General features: G+C 46.1%; 1 protein-coding gene across 2 annotated transcripts in view; it reads right to left on the bottom strand.

The window, feature by feature from the left end:
- Positions 1–13053, bottom strand: part of FBXL13 (F-box and leucine rich repeat protein 13) — a 2326763-nt gene that overhangs the window by 289534 nt on the left and 2024176 nt on the right. For both annotated transcript variants that reach the window (XM_069628059.1, XM_069628058.1), the window contains one exon: positions 458–592. In XM_069628059.1, the coding sequence (XP_069484160.1) occupies positions 458–592 (135 nt within the window). The remainder of the gene's footprint in view (positions 1–457; positions 593–13053) is intronic.

Raw genomic sequence — 13053 nt, forward strand, 5'->3', positions numbered from 1 at the left:
TGCACCCATGCTCAGCTATCAGAGTGCCCAGGAAATAGCATTCAACAATAGCACAGTGGGGGGACCAAACAAGTTTTAAACTCATATAATGTCCCTAATACACACGTCTATTTGAACTAGTGCCCGTGTGCAATGTTATTTGTAACCTGCTGATACAGACTCTGCAGTGAGCTTATACAGTGACGCAAGTAGAGTTGATTTGATGCTAGCCCACCCCATCAATCTTCAGCCTTCAACAACTATCTCACCTGTCGAAACACTTGCTCATGGTAATGGTTGGCCAGTTTTGCTCTAGCAGTTCGATTGGTCATGCCCATAAGCCTTTTGAAAGTCACCAGAACGTTAGGATTATTGAAAATGTAAATGAACAGCTTCAACAGTTTAAAAGTCAAATTCATTGTGATAATATCCGTTGGTTTCACTAGATTGCCATGCGTTTGTCATCTCATACACTTACCTTTGGGCACCCAGCAATGTTCAATGATGTTATGGAATGACAGCAAAACGCCAATGTTTTCAATGTCTGATTTGATACGTGTAGACAGTGGGAAATATCAAGCCGCTCCACATCCTTTGCCTGCTGACAAAATTTCTGCAAGATAAAGTAAAATTGAAATCAGTACTATTCACTTGCCTTTCAATTATTGTACACACAGACCTGCAAAATCTAACAGCAATACCAAAACAATTATCATTTCAACGGTAGTGTGATACAAATGAAACGAGTCTTGACAAATGGTGGGTCAGCTGTTGGTATGGAGCTCTACATCATGAATGGGTCCAAAACGTTAATTCTAGTAAACAAACTGAACCCATTCTGATCGAACAGTTCTTAATAATATTACACAAATAGCAAAACACTTTCTATGAGGCAGAACGTGTTTAAATGTGTTCAATGTGCAGTTATGACTGAGGTTTAGAAAATAACTGGTAACAAAAATGTCTATTAATCGATATACATAAGCCCTGCATTCATAACAAACACCTTCCTTTTGAAGAGACAATAAATGTCAGCCCCCATGCATGTAATGTTTTTGGGGATAAAAGGTTGTTCTTACAATTAATGGTTTTGAAGAAGAGACTTAAAATACTTATTGTGAAATGTAGGGTTTGCTAATCACATTTATTATCATGTCGGTTCTTACTAGAAATCTTTATCACCCTCTTTTTATCTGCTTTGAAAGAACACATTCCTTACCACCACTAATGCTCTTTCTGATAGATGTACCTCCCACAGATTCCTCATCTTAAAAATATTGTTCCTGCTTTAGCAGTTCTCAGACATTTTCTCGACAGCAGGGGACGCTGTGAGGCTTTGGCATCCTGGTCCCTGGGCAAACTTCTTCCTCAAAGCCGGTCATGATGTCGGAATAAATATCTAGCACCGTGCCCAATGACCTCAGTTCAATTGTTAATTGGATTTTTTAAAAATGTCCTTTAGAAGAATTCTTTGAACGAGAGTGAGCTCTTTGTCAGAGGGACATGGTGGAAGGACGATAAGGAATCTGTGGGAGGAACATCCATCAGAAAGAACATTACATGGGGTGAGTAATTTGTTCTTCAAATGAATAGTGCCCGCTTACAGATCGCTCATCTTAGACAAACTCCCATAACACTACTGACATGTAGAAGGAGGGAAAAGCAAAACTCCTGGGGCAAAACTTAAATCAGGAAACATTTGAATACCTCCCTACCAAAATGGGCATCCTGACCTAACAGAGTATCTAGGCAGTAATTGTTTGTGAAAGTATGAAGTGAAGATCATGTTGCAGCCTGGCAGATGTACAACATAAGACTCCCTTTAACACAGTTCATGATTAGCTCATTTTCATCAGAAAGCATGGTTTCCCTTCTCCTAGCTTTCTTTTGGCATGCCTCTGTCGGTTCACACTTACCTTATTCCACAGTTCACAATCTTCTCAGAAAGCAGGGTTCCCTTCCACTAGCTTTCTCTCAGCCATGGGTCAGAGACCTTCGATTGTACAAAGGATTTGACATGACCCTTCTAGGACCACTAGGGTCTCCTGGTCCTTGCAGTTTTCATACGAAATCAAAGGGGCCAGAGAGAGGCCTTCGAATGAGCACTCCTCTCGGCGCCTGTTCACTCTGCAGCTGGCCCTTGTCCGGGCTTTCTCAAAAGTTCAAACACACACACACAAGTTCTTTGCGTTCATATAATGTTATCAATAAATACAACTCTGCCTAGTCAAATCTGACAGTAGTCTTGCCCAGTTGGTGTCCTCGACTGAATCCACAGACATCAACTGCACAGCTTCTTTTTGAAAAAGGATAAACACCCTATTATTATAAAAATCCAAGAGATTTTGCACCTACTTTTTAGATTTTTTCTGCCAAACAAAGAAAACCAATAAAATATAAGAATTTCTTCATTTGGAAGGCAGACGACACATGCCTTGATGGTTTTGACATGTGCCCATTAAATTTATCTAAACAATCAGAGTGTTCTCTCTGAGTGTGGTAAAAGGTTAGTGATAGGACAAGTTTCCTCTTTACTATCCCCTAACCCTAGATAAGCGGAGCAACCAGCGCACACTAGGGCCAGTAAGAAACAAGGGTTTAGTTTAGCATGGTTGAAGGGCAAGTTAGACAAGGGCCACATTCTTTTGCCAATGAAAATTACAAAAAATCATAAAAACTGAAGATTTTTTTGTATGATAAATTCATATAATGTTGCCATTCGCAACCTGGGGCTCAAAAACAGTGTGGTTTGCTATCAGCTTCCTCCGAATCACCGGCTGTGTTGAACCTGTTGCCTCTGGAGTCAAGGATGGTACCACGCCTCCCTGCCTGTGCTATCAATGAGGGAGGCCCTCGTGCACCGTTGACATCTGTTCCTCCACACGCCAGCTCCAACTCCCGGTCTTTCCTTCTCTGAGGCTTCGCGGATCTGAGTTGAAAAAGGCAGATCGTCGTCCTACCAGGTCTCACCGCCTTTCTCCTCCGCTTGAACTGCCGGTCCGGTATAGCTGTATTCTCGTGCATTCAGCCTTGCTCGTAGTGTGCTCTCGTGCTTCTCCTTTTATCCCTGTGGGGAAGGTAAAGGTTTGCCAGGTGTGCGTGGTTATTGTCAATTGCCTGACTCTGCCTGACCCGTGTGTTGCGACATGTCAGGTAAATGGGTCTGGTGTTAGTCCGTTGTCTGTTACGGTGTAAGAAAGTGTTCGTGTCGGAAAAGGGGGCAGGGCAGAAGAGCTTCTAAATATCCTACAGGGTAGGATGGGGAAAAGGTGTTATAAGGAAGGGGGTACCGCATCTCACAACCTTCTGTTTCCCACTTCCACTCTCCGAAGAACCCTCGCCCAGGTGATCCTCACCCACTGGTCCACCCCCAGGAACTGGATCCAATAGGGTTGGCTGTGTCCTGGCCACCTGGATGACAGATCTCTAGGGACCAGAGGGTGAGACACCTTCCCCATCCCCTGCTCGCTCAGAGTTGATTGGAGTCAGGTGTGAGTAGGTGTCCACACTCCCCTAACTCTGCCTGACCTCATTATCGGGACAACATAGAGACTGCCCATAGTAATCCATTGTGCATGGATTCCTATGGGCAATCCTCATGACTCCCCTCTGCCTCTTCGTCTCAGTGGTTAGACTTCTACAATGGAAGTAGGGATTGTGGGACTTGTCGGTTTTCCTGGAGATCATGGAAAAACTATGTAGGTTTTTGTCCGGATGAAGGGGGTAAACGAATTGTGATGGGTGAATGGATTTTCTATTGGGTTTTAATTTCCCTGGTCATTTTCTCCTTTTTCTTACAGAAAGGTACTGAGGTATGATGGGACTCTGGTGACAATATCCCATGACAACGGGGGCTGTCTGGTAGGGGTGTATTGGAACGGGAGGAATACCATGTCTAGACCAAGGGTGTTGCTCCCATAGTCCCCAAGGAACCCTTGCCCAAGTGATCCTTCCTCGCTCGTCTGCCCTCAGGGTTGGGATCCTTGAGCGTTGGCCCTCTCCTGGCCACCTAAACAAAGGATCCTGGGGAATAGCCTGGGAGAAACGCTTCAGGTTTCTCACACAGGACAACTCGTTTTCCATCTGGCGGAAACCAGTGTCTACGATATCTAACGCATGGGTGATGTCATGGTCGGACGCAGCCTCTCCTTCGAACAATAAGGTCAGAGCTTATCATCTGGGAGAAAAATCAAGGATGGGACTTATTTTACACCCAAGTTCACGATCATATCGCAAGAGGATCGCCAAAGGGTTTGCTGCCTTGATGGGAGCCTGGGCTGTAGCTATAACCCTTTTCTCAAAGGCGTTGAGCTGTTTACCCTCTTTGTCAGGGGGCACCATGCAGGTGGAGGGAGGGTTTGGCGGACCGTTTTTGTGCCGCTGACAAGACTACTGAGGCTGGGCAGGGTTGTGTGAGTAGGGACTTTGGAGCTGAACCTGGTAACTTGTACTTTTTCTGCAGGCGGTCCTTCAGGGGCACTGAAAAAGGATTCTTCATGACAAAGAGACAGTCTTCCCAGATATTCTTTAACATGGGAATGGACACCACAGATTTTCTGGATAAGAAAACCTTCCTTCATTTGTTCCTCTGTTATAAGGTGGAACAGTTTAGCTGCTCGTGTCATGAGGGCGGGAAAGGAGCCAATTTCATCCGGAGACGAGTCTCTAGAAGGCAAATTGGCAGGCTCATCATTGCCCGGAACACGGTAATCAAACTCATCTGTGGTATGAGTGTCTGGAGATCTGTCAGTGAGATCGTCGTCAGCTTCAGTGTTGGTGAGGGTGGCAGTTGGTAGGGGGTAACTGCGCTAGAGGTTTAGATTTGCCGTTAGGAGTGGCAGGAAGATTCTCCTGAGATCGGCCCTGAGGGGTGGAAGGAAGACTATGCTGGAGTTCTGAAACCAGAGTCAGCAAGGTTGATAGTATATCCAGAAAAACATCCCTGAGTGCGGGAGGAGCGTCCATGGGGACTGGAGTGACTGGTGCTGGAGGAGAAAGAACTGGCAGAAGACCTTGCTTTGGAGGAGCTGGTCGAGGCATGGAGGGAAGAGGGGTAGACTCTTCTTGCACTTCCTCCATGTTGGAGAATAAAACCTCTAGAGGCTCAGCTTCTGAAAATTCCCACTGCTGAAGTAATTGGTCATGTGGAGCCGTGGATTGACAGGATGTGGTAGGTGGTACATAGGGAGCCAGAGAGCACAGTGGCTGAGCCTGCATAGGGCGTGACAGGAAATAAAAAGCCAATGGCATTTCCCTGTCGACGCTCACACCACTTGGGAATGTGGATATCACAGGGCCCTGTGTTATGCAAAACGTCACGAGCCCGCTGGTTACCTTTTCTTCCCGGAGATCGAGGCAGTGAGGCTGCCAGTCTGTCGATGGATCTTCGCAAGCTGAATGAGTGACGCTGGGTGCCAACCCAACACTCCCCTGACAATGTACAACAGGACAGGGCTAATTCAGCTCCCAACGCCACGGGACAGCGCTTCTCTGATTATCGTGACGTCAGGACAGTGTAAACACTGACAGAGAAGACCAGATGCAGTCCGATGTTGACAAGATGGTAGACTCTTCGTAACTTCAGTGATGCCTTGAGGATGGTATAGTCCAAGGCACAGATACCGGCAGGGCACAAGACTGAGAGAATCAGGAAGGTAAAGAAGGCAGACCCACCAAGCAATGAAGGGCCAAGTATGGAGTGGAACCCAAGCCACCATGAATAGGACCCACCGGCAATGAGGGGCCAATAGAGGGAAGAACCCAAGCCACCAGGAAAAGGACCCAAGGGGGAACCAAGGAACCTCAGGGAGAACCAAGGACAAGGGAAGAAACCGGGCAGGGTAACCCAAGAACCTCAAGCAAGCCAAAGACAGAACAGGAGGGCTGGAACCAGGACAGGAAACAAGGCAAGGGGACAAAGAGGCTCAGGCAGGAGCTGATAGCAAGGACCGGAGGCACAGACCAGGGAGGGCGTCCAGGAGCGAACTAAACGGCCAGAAAACCAACCGCCTTGAGAAGCATTGGTTCCTAGCCTGTGGAGCCCTTATATGGTCCGGGAGCCAGAACGAGGCTTGGAACGGAAACCCCTGTCACTGCACATGTGCAGGACGTCAAACGCCAACGATCGCGCATGCGCAGAACTTCCACAATGGCGGCGCCCAGGGAGTCGGGACCCCGAGCCAAGAGGCACCGGCGAAGACGCCAGCGCAGATAGAGCCGCCAGGAGGGAGACCGCCGGACTGGAGGACCCCTTCGCCCATAGCAGGTAAATGGCATGACACACTGGAACTGTGTGATCGAAGGTGCTGACGAGGGTCTGGGTGGCAAAGAAATTGTGTCCTTAGAAGACTTGGTTGATGGAGTAGTAACAGTGTTTGAAGCAATGGTAGTCGTGGATGAGGCGGATGGTGAGATGGTAGGCCGGATCGTCGACGAGGATCGTGTCGTTGAAGACTATGGTCGCTTTTGTGTCTTTGACAGGGTCGTTGACAAGGTAGCCGTGGACGATGACTTTGGACGACTATGAGTTGTCGACGTAATAGTCATGGACGTAATTGTCGTTGAACATTGCTTCTCTGAAGAATGTTTTGAAGGAACTGTAGGTGCTGTAACCACCGACAAGATGATCGACGGTGGAGCAGACGCTGACAGGATCGCCGACGAGGTGGTTGACGGAGTACGCTGAGCATGCAACCCATGTCCATTTTTTATTCGTTTCCCCCGTGGGGCCTCGACCCGTTAGAAGAGGGAGAATGTTCTAGGGGCCTACGGTGCCTTGCAGAGGCATAATTGCAGACAGAGGCTGATTCAGAGGCCACAGTGCCCTCATCCAACCAGGCCACTAACCTGCTCTGGCAGTCTTTGCAAGTTTTTGATGAAAAAGATTGGCAAATGGAACAGCCATTGATGTCGTGATCAGGATATAGTCAGTACAAGCACCTCTTCTGTAGATCTTCAATGTAAACATTTTTGAGGTTGTATTTGGAACAAGCCTTGAAAAGACTCTTTTTCCTCGTGTCTGCCATGCTACGATGAACATAGAAGGCATCAGATGGAACTAGAAATCCGTCGGTGGCTGGACCTTTACCGGCAACGGAACACCGTAGACGGAAGCGGTGGGCTACTAAATCCCAAGAATTTGAAGAAACAATCTTTCAAAAATAGGACAAAATCATTGAGTTTTTGAAAATAAATAAATCAAGGACTCCCAGCACTAAAATGTGCGGTTACATTCTGAAGATGGCCACCAGGGGTAGAGCTAAGGAGGGCATATTGTCATTGGCAGTACAACCCAAAGTGACACTAATAGATCACAAAAGTGCCAACAGTTTTACATTTTAAATTTAAACTGCTTTAATGTTACTGAGGATTACCAGCCTGACAACGGGGAATATTCAAAAAGCATGTGAATGCATGAAAGATCCAATGCTGGAGAGTAATATATTTTGGAAACCAAGTGCAGTCCGTTTTTTGGTTGTAGTTTGTAATGGCACTCTTCTTCCTGTGATGTTTTAGATGTATAATACACATGCCTATATCATCCAATGCCATGCTTCAAGTGTAACAGAATAGAGGGAAGCAAAGGAAGGAGCATGATGGGCAACAAGCGAGAGGACAGCAGGGATCACAGTGTTATACATATTTATCCATGCCGAGTTGCGCACTGCACAATACAAATTTAATTGCCTCCAAGAAAGACATGCATAAGGTAACCTAAACTCACTGTTCCTTGCCTCGTTATCCCTCTGAACAGACATATGAGCAGGAGGTTTACTTACACAGTTATAGGCAGTGCAAAAGCAGGCATATTGTGTTGTCTAATCACACTCTCAAATATCTTTTCAAAAAGTAGCATAGCAAATAGCCAAATGTGAGAACTCCTGCTCTGGCACTGAGATGCAGCCTGTGTAAAAGACCCCATTCCACCCCCCTGCCTTAACACATTGGTTGATGTGGGAAGCGCTGCTGTAACGCACAGGGAAGTGCTTCTCAGAGTGTGCTTTGCTAACAGACATACACACATATGTATGTATTCACAATCATTAAGGTGCCCTAATCTGATAACTAGTCGTCGTTAGAACATATTTAAGAAAAGAGCTCCTTCCCACTCACACGATCCTGCATCAGTCCAATAAGAACTCTTACAGAGCACAGAAATCCTGTGATAAGACACAAGGAGCTCGATATCACACAGATCTTGGAAGGAGTGCCTGACCCCCATCCATTACTTAAATAGGTTTATAAACACATGGCCTATTGCGAGAGGAGGCTTTGCCCAGAGAAGGGGCAAGCTATACTGCCAGCATTCTTTCTGCGCTTGCTTAGGAATTGATACCTCTATCCCTAGGTGCTAGGGTTCCCACGGGAGACATATTCACAAAGTACTGATTTTTTATCCCCCTCCTCTTCTTTTGATGTTGTTACTTGTTGTGTCCTAATGGGAACAGTTAAGCTACACATACTAGAATGCAAAGGGGTGTGTGGAGGACGCGGACACAATAATGACATTTCTGATTGGACGTTTATTAAACAATGAGAAAATTATCCCTGTTGCTATGTGGGTCTTTCCAGCCTATGTAAATAACTAAGGTGCTTGTCAGTCATCAGGAAGTCAAAACACAAAAAAGGTCAGCCGATTGTCTTTTCCCTTATTTAATTCTCCTTGGCTTCAAGTTTCTTACTAGTTGGTTGATTTCAAATAGTCTCTTGTCACTCTTGCTATAGATTATTATAATTCCTACACTCTTTCACAAACTCTGTAGGGTTTATCTCCTCTTTATGGTTTGCTTTCCAGGAATCCCTTTTGTCTCTCTTTCTTATCTTTTCCTTTATAATGAAGTACCTTTCTTACTTTTGTAGAACAGGTTTCCTTAGCTGTGGTATGCTTTCTTGAAAGTCAAGGATCCCCCTCCTTCTGGGGTGTTTTGTTTGTCTTATCATGACTCTTGGGGATCTCCCTTCCCTGCATAGGATTCTCCTTCTGGTTTACAGTGTCTGCTTCTTAACAAGCCTAGTATTCTCCCCTCCTCCTAGGGTATATATATATATATATATATATATATATACTTTCTCTCTCTCTCTCTCTCCTCATTTTTTCCTTCATAATAGGCGTGTTTATCCTTTGGTAGCATATCTTTCTCTTACTCTGGTATGCTTTCTTGATAGTTAGGGTTCTCCCTCTCCTGGTGTGGCTTGTTTGGCTATCTTTACTCCTGTGGATCTTTCTTGTCCTCTCTTCATCGGATTCACCTTTTGGTCTATAGTCTCTGGTTCTTATTCTCCCATATTCCCAAGGTATTTGTGTATCAGTTATATTGATATCTCTTCCCACATTTATCGTTATTCTCTCTTTCTCGTTATTAAAGTTCCACTTCCTCAGCTTCCACGTTACTGTCTCGTCAATTCTACTGAGACAAGTTTCTGCTATTACATAATGATCCCATTGCGGCCTCCAGGGTCTCCTGTTCTCCCAGTTATCTAGGATTCACCAGAGAAACATCTCCAGGACAGCGTAGTGGTTGCGGCATTGTACTGGGGGCAACCTGCTCACCACGATGTAGTCGTGGTCCCACCACAACCATAGTACCTCGATTTCTCCCTCTTGGTGGACGCAGTGCATCCGGTGCTTTGCTATCACTCTGAATGCGGTCAGTTACGAATCTAAACTCAGGGGCTCTGCGCTCTCTAGGACTCCTCCCCTCACAGGTATCACAAGGCCAGGGGGTCTCTCCTGCATGTGTATGCGTCTCGACTCGTTTCAGCATCTACTCCCTCTTCCAGTCCCCTCTTCTCAGTTAAATGGACATTTCTGTCTAAAGGGATAGCTCCTCTTTCTTGCTGGCAATATTATTTTTTTATTTTCTTTTCACCCAAGTGTGGATTGTATACTGTTTTGTACCTTTGATATTCCTATGTATCCCAATATGGGGTGTGCCGTAGGGGGTTCCTCACAAGAACAGGAATCCTTGTCCCCAAAGGGGGAGCCTTTCCCAGTGAGGTCTCACTTGCCTCAAACCCTACGGAGCGTGATGCAGAGCGAGCTAACCACCTGAGCCTCTGTTGTGACTCACCAGACAGAATCCCCACCGACTCCTTTGTACTCCGAGGTGACCACTGGATATATGAACCTAGACCGAAATGTCTAGGTCTCCTCACCAGGAGGGAGTTCTTCCTATCAATGCAACCCTCTATTAAGTTACAAGCACTAAGAGAGGGATTCATTAATTGGAAGAGCAGGGTTTGAACACACCACGAACGACCCCAGCTGTGAACAAAATAAGGACAGCAATTAGTGGCATGAAGGAGTGGTCATGGAGTGACTATAAGTAAGGAGTGGGAAGGCTGACCTCTAGACTGAGGAACAGAGTGCATGGTTGTATATCACAATTGACTAGGGGATGGAGGTTGATCAGGAGTTTCCTAGAAGGCCTGGGATGCCTATGACAACAGAATAAATGGGGTAAGTATAAATGACAAACAAATATGAAGATAGTAACACTGGGATGATGGGAACCTTACCAGTGCTTGAGATGTCAGAAGTCAAAGGTAGCAGCAAATACAGGAAGTCCAGCCAAGGAAACGTAAACGAACGGGGGTGAGAGTGTGTTACTGGGACCCAACCTCCCGAAAGGCACGAGGACGCTCTATCGATTGGGATGGTGGACAATCCACAGGAAGCGTCTCTAGTCCGTGCACTGAGTTTACAGTGAGCAGTGGTGTTCTCCAGAAGATTGCAGGTCGCCAGTGCACAGAGATCCGGATAGCGTCTCTGGTCCGTGCACTGGTTCCACAGCAAGCAGTCTGGTAAGCAAAAGGTTGTTGGTAATGTGCAGGCAGCAATGGTATCCAACGTTTAGATGAGGCAGTTCCAGGGACAGGCAAAAGGTCGGCAGGTATCAGGCAATGCAAGTACAAAATGTAAGGTAGAGCAGGTCAGCTAGCCATGCCGAGTCCATGTAACAGGAAGGACAGTTGGACAGTAGATGGGCAAGGTGGGGACAAGTCCAGAAGGCAAGCCAGGTCAGTAATCAGGAATACAAGAACATAGCCAAAACAAGGAACAAGCAAAAACACAACTTCACTCAGAAGCGTTCGTTTCTGGGTACGTTTCTGGTTAAACGCTGCATTTATTGAAAAGGAAGGCGGGGCATGCTACTTGATACGTGTGCGTTTGAACAGGCGTTCCCCTTGGCAACCGTAGACGCTGCTGAGCAACGGCTTGTATGCAAGGGTTTCCAACGTCGCCAATGCAACCTCCAGTGACGGAGAAACAGGACAGTGTTCTTGTGTGGAGAACGGCTCTTTAAAACACCATGATGGGACACATTAGGTGGGCTACGTCGATCACTGGGCGGAATCCTAACAGCCTCACAGGGGGGAGGCTCCCCCTTTGGGAGAAGGGATGAATTCCCTCAATACGTCACAGGTCCCAGCTAAAAAGCCAGAAACGCTGCAATACATAGTGATATTAAACATTTATATGTTTTTCCTTTACATGCCTTTCTTATCTGTTTATGGCCTAAAAGGTGGATAATGTTATTTGTGTACAGGTCAAAAGTTAAGCAATTGAAAGTGTCTTCCATGTCAATAATAATACCACATTTGTATGTACCGCTTCATTCCCGATTCCCTTGCTTCTAACTACTGTAATAATACACGTTAATAACCAACTTAATGGTACTCAATTTGTCGGCTTGCAACGAATGGAAGACTGTCAGGACTCACACTTGTAAATGTAGTAGGCAGTTGTCTGAGACAATTCAATGATGGTCTCATTTTATTTTAATTTATTTTTGTTCATTTACAGGCATAAATAAAGGCTTTCATCAACAAGCACCACGAATGACAGAGTACAGCAGCAGCAAATGGCTTTGTGTGTGTATTCGGGAGGGAGCGTGCATGGCAAGGTGTCGACATGCTGCACATCAGATGTTGCAGTTAGGTTTGTCTTGTAGAAATTACCCAGTCAGCAGCAGGCCACTCCAGTGGCTCAGATTCAACACTGGCCTTTCTGCTGCCAGAGTCAAGACAGCTACAGTCCTGGTTGTAGGAAACAGTGTGGTTATGAGTGTAGGTGTGAGTGGAAGTGTGATGCTTTGTGAGAAAAAGTGTCAGTGAAGGTAGGAAGTGTCAATAAATGAGAAGTCAACTGGAGGTGCGTGCAGGTGTGATTGAGGTTGTAAGTGTGTGCTACTTGCAGACTATCCATCACACCCCAGTGAGAAAGTGGCAGTGAGGGTGCGGAATGTTAGTACACGAAGGTGCACATGTTCATGTCACATGTTATTGCTGGTGTGTGTGTGCTGCTTACATGCTCCATCACACCTCAGGCCAGCACATGTAGCTTCCGCTGAAAAAAAGAATGAGGCAACCAAAAGTCAAAGCAATCTAAAAGGCTCATTGCACACTCTGGGCTGCTGCTGTCCTGAAACCATTCCATCATGGAGTGCAGGTACACAGATGCACACACATGTAAAGTGCCTGGCCCACTGACTGATTACTTTTTTTTAAAAAAAGGACTGTAAGATCTGTAACATGCACATACTGCTGTGCTGCAGATCTTCACTAGATGCTATTGAAGCACTCTCTGTCTTGGTCTTAGCTTGCACATCTTATATATGCATGTAATCACTGACACACTGATGCCTGCCTTCCACAAGCCAGGCCTTACAGACCCTACACCAACACACTTGAAAGACCATGCTGCTGCATTTCTGGAATGCCATGTCCCACTGTGCACTTAATATTACTCTTCCTAGACAGTGACGTCACACATGCTCTCTACCGCCTACTCCTGCCCTGTGTTACACTGTGTACCTAACCCAGCTAACCAATCACAGTGCTCACCTACTAAACATTCATCATGCTCCTCTTCCAGTCTGGCCAGGCTTCTGCATCCCCTGATTCTTGCCCTGCTATGGCCCCAGTTCTGCAAGTCTGCCACATCATTCATGAATTATCTGCTGTGTAGCTGCTGACCTACATATACTGCGCTGACGTTTGTTCATGATATTTTGTAGTCTGTCAATGATAACAAGATCTACATTCGAGGATGATGGGGGCTGGGCTGGTTCC

This window comes from Ambystoma mexicanum, chromosome 12 (assembly GCF_040938575.1).
Source record: "Ambystoma mexicanum isolate Mex_15411 chromosome 12, UKY_AmexF1_1, whole genome shotgun sequence".
In the NCBI taxonomy this organism is placed as follows: Eukaryota; Metazoa; Chordata; class Amphibia; order Caudata; family Ambystomatidae; genus Ambystoma; species Ambystoma mexicanum.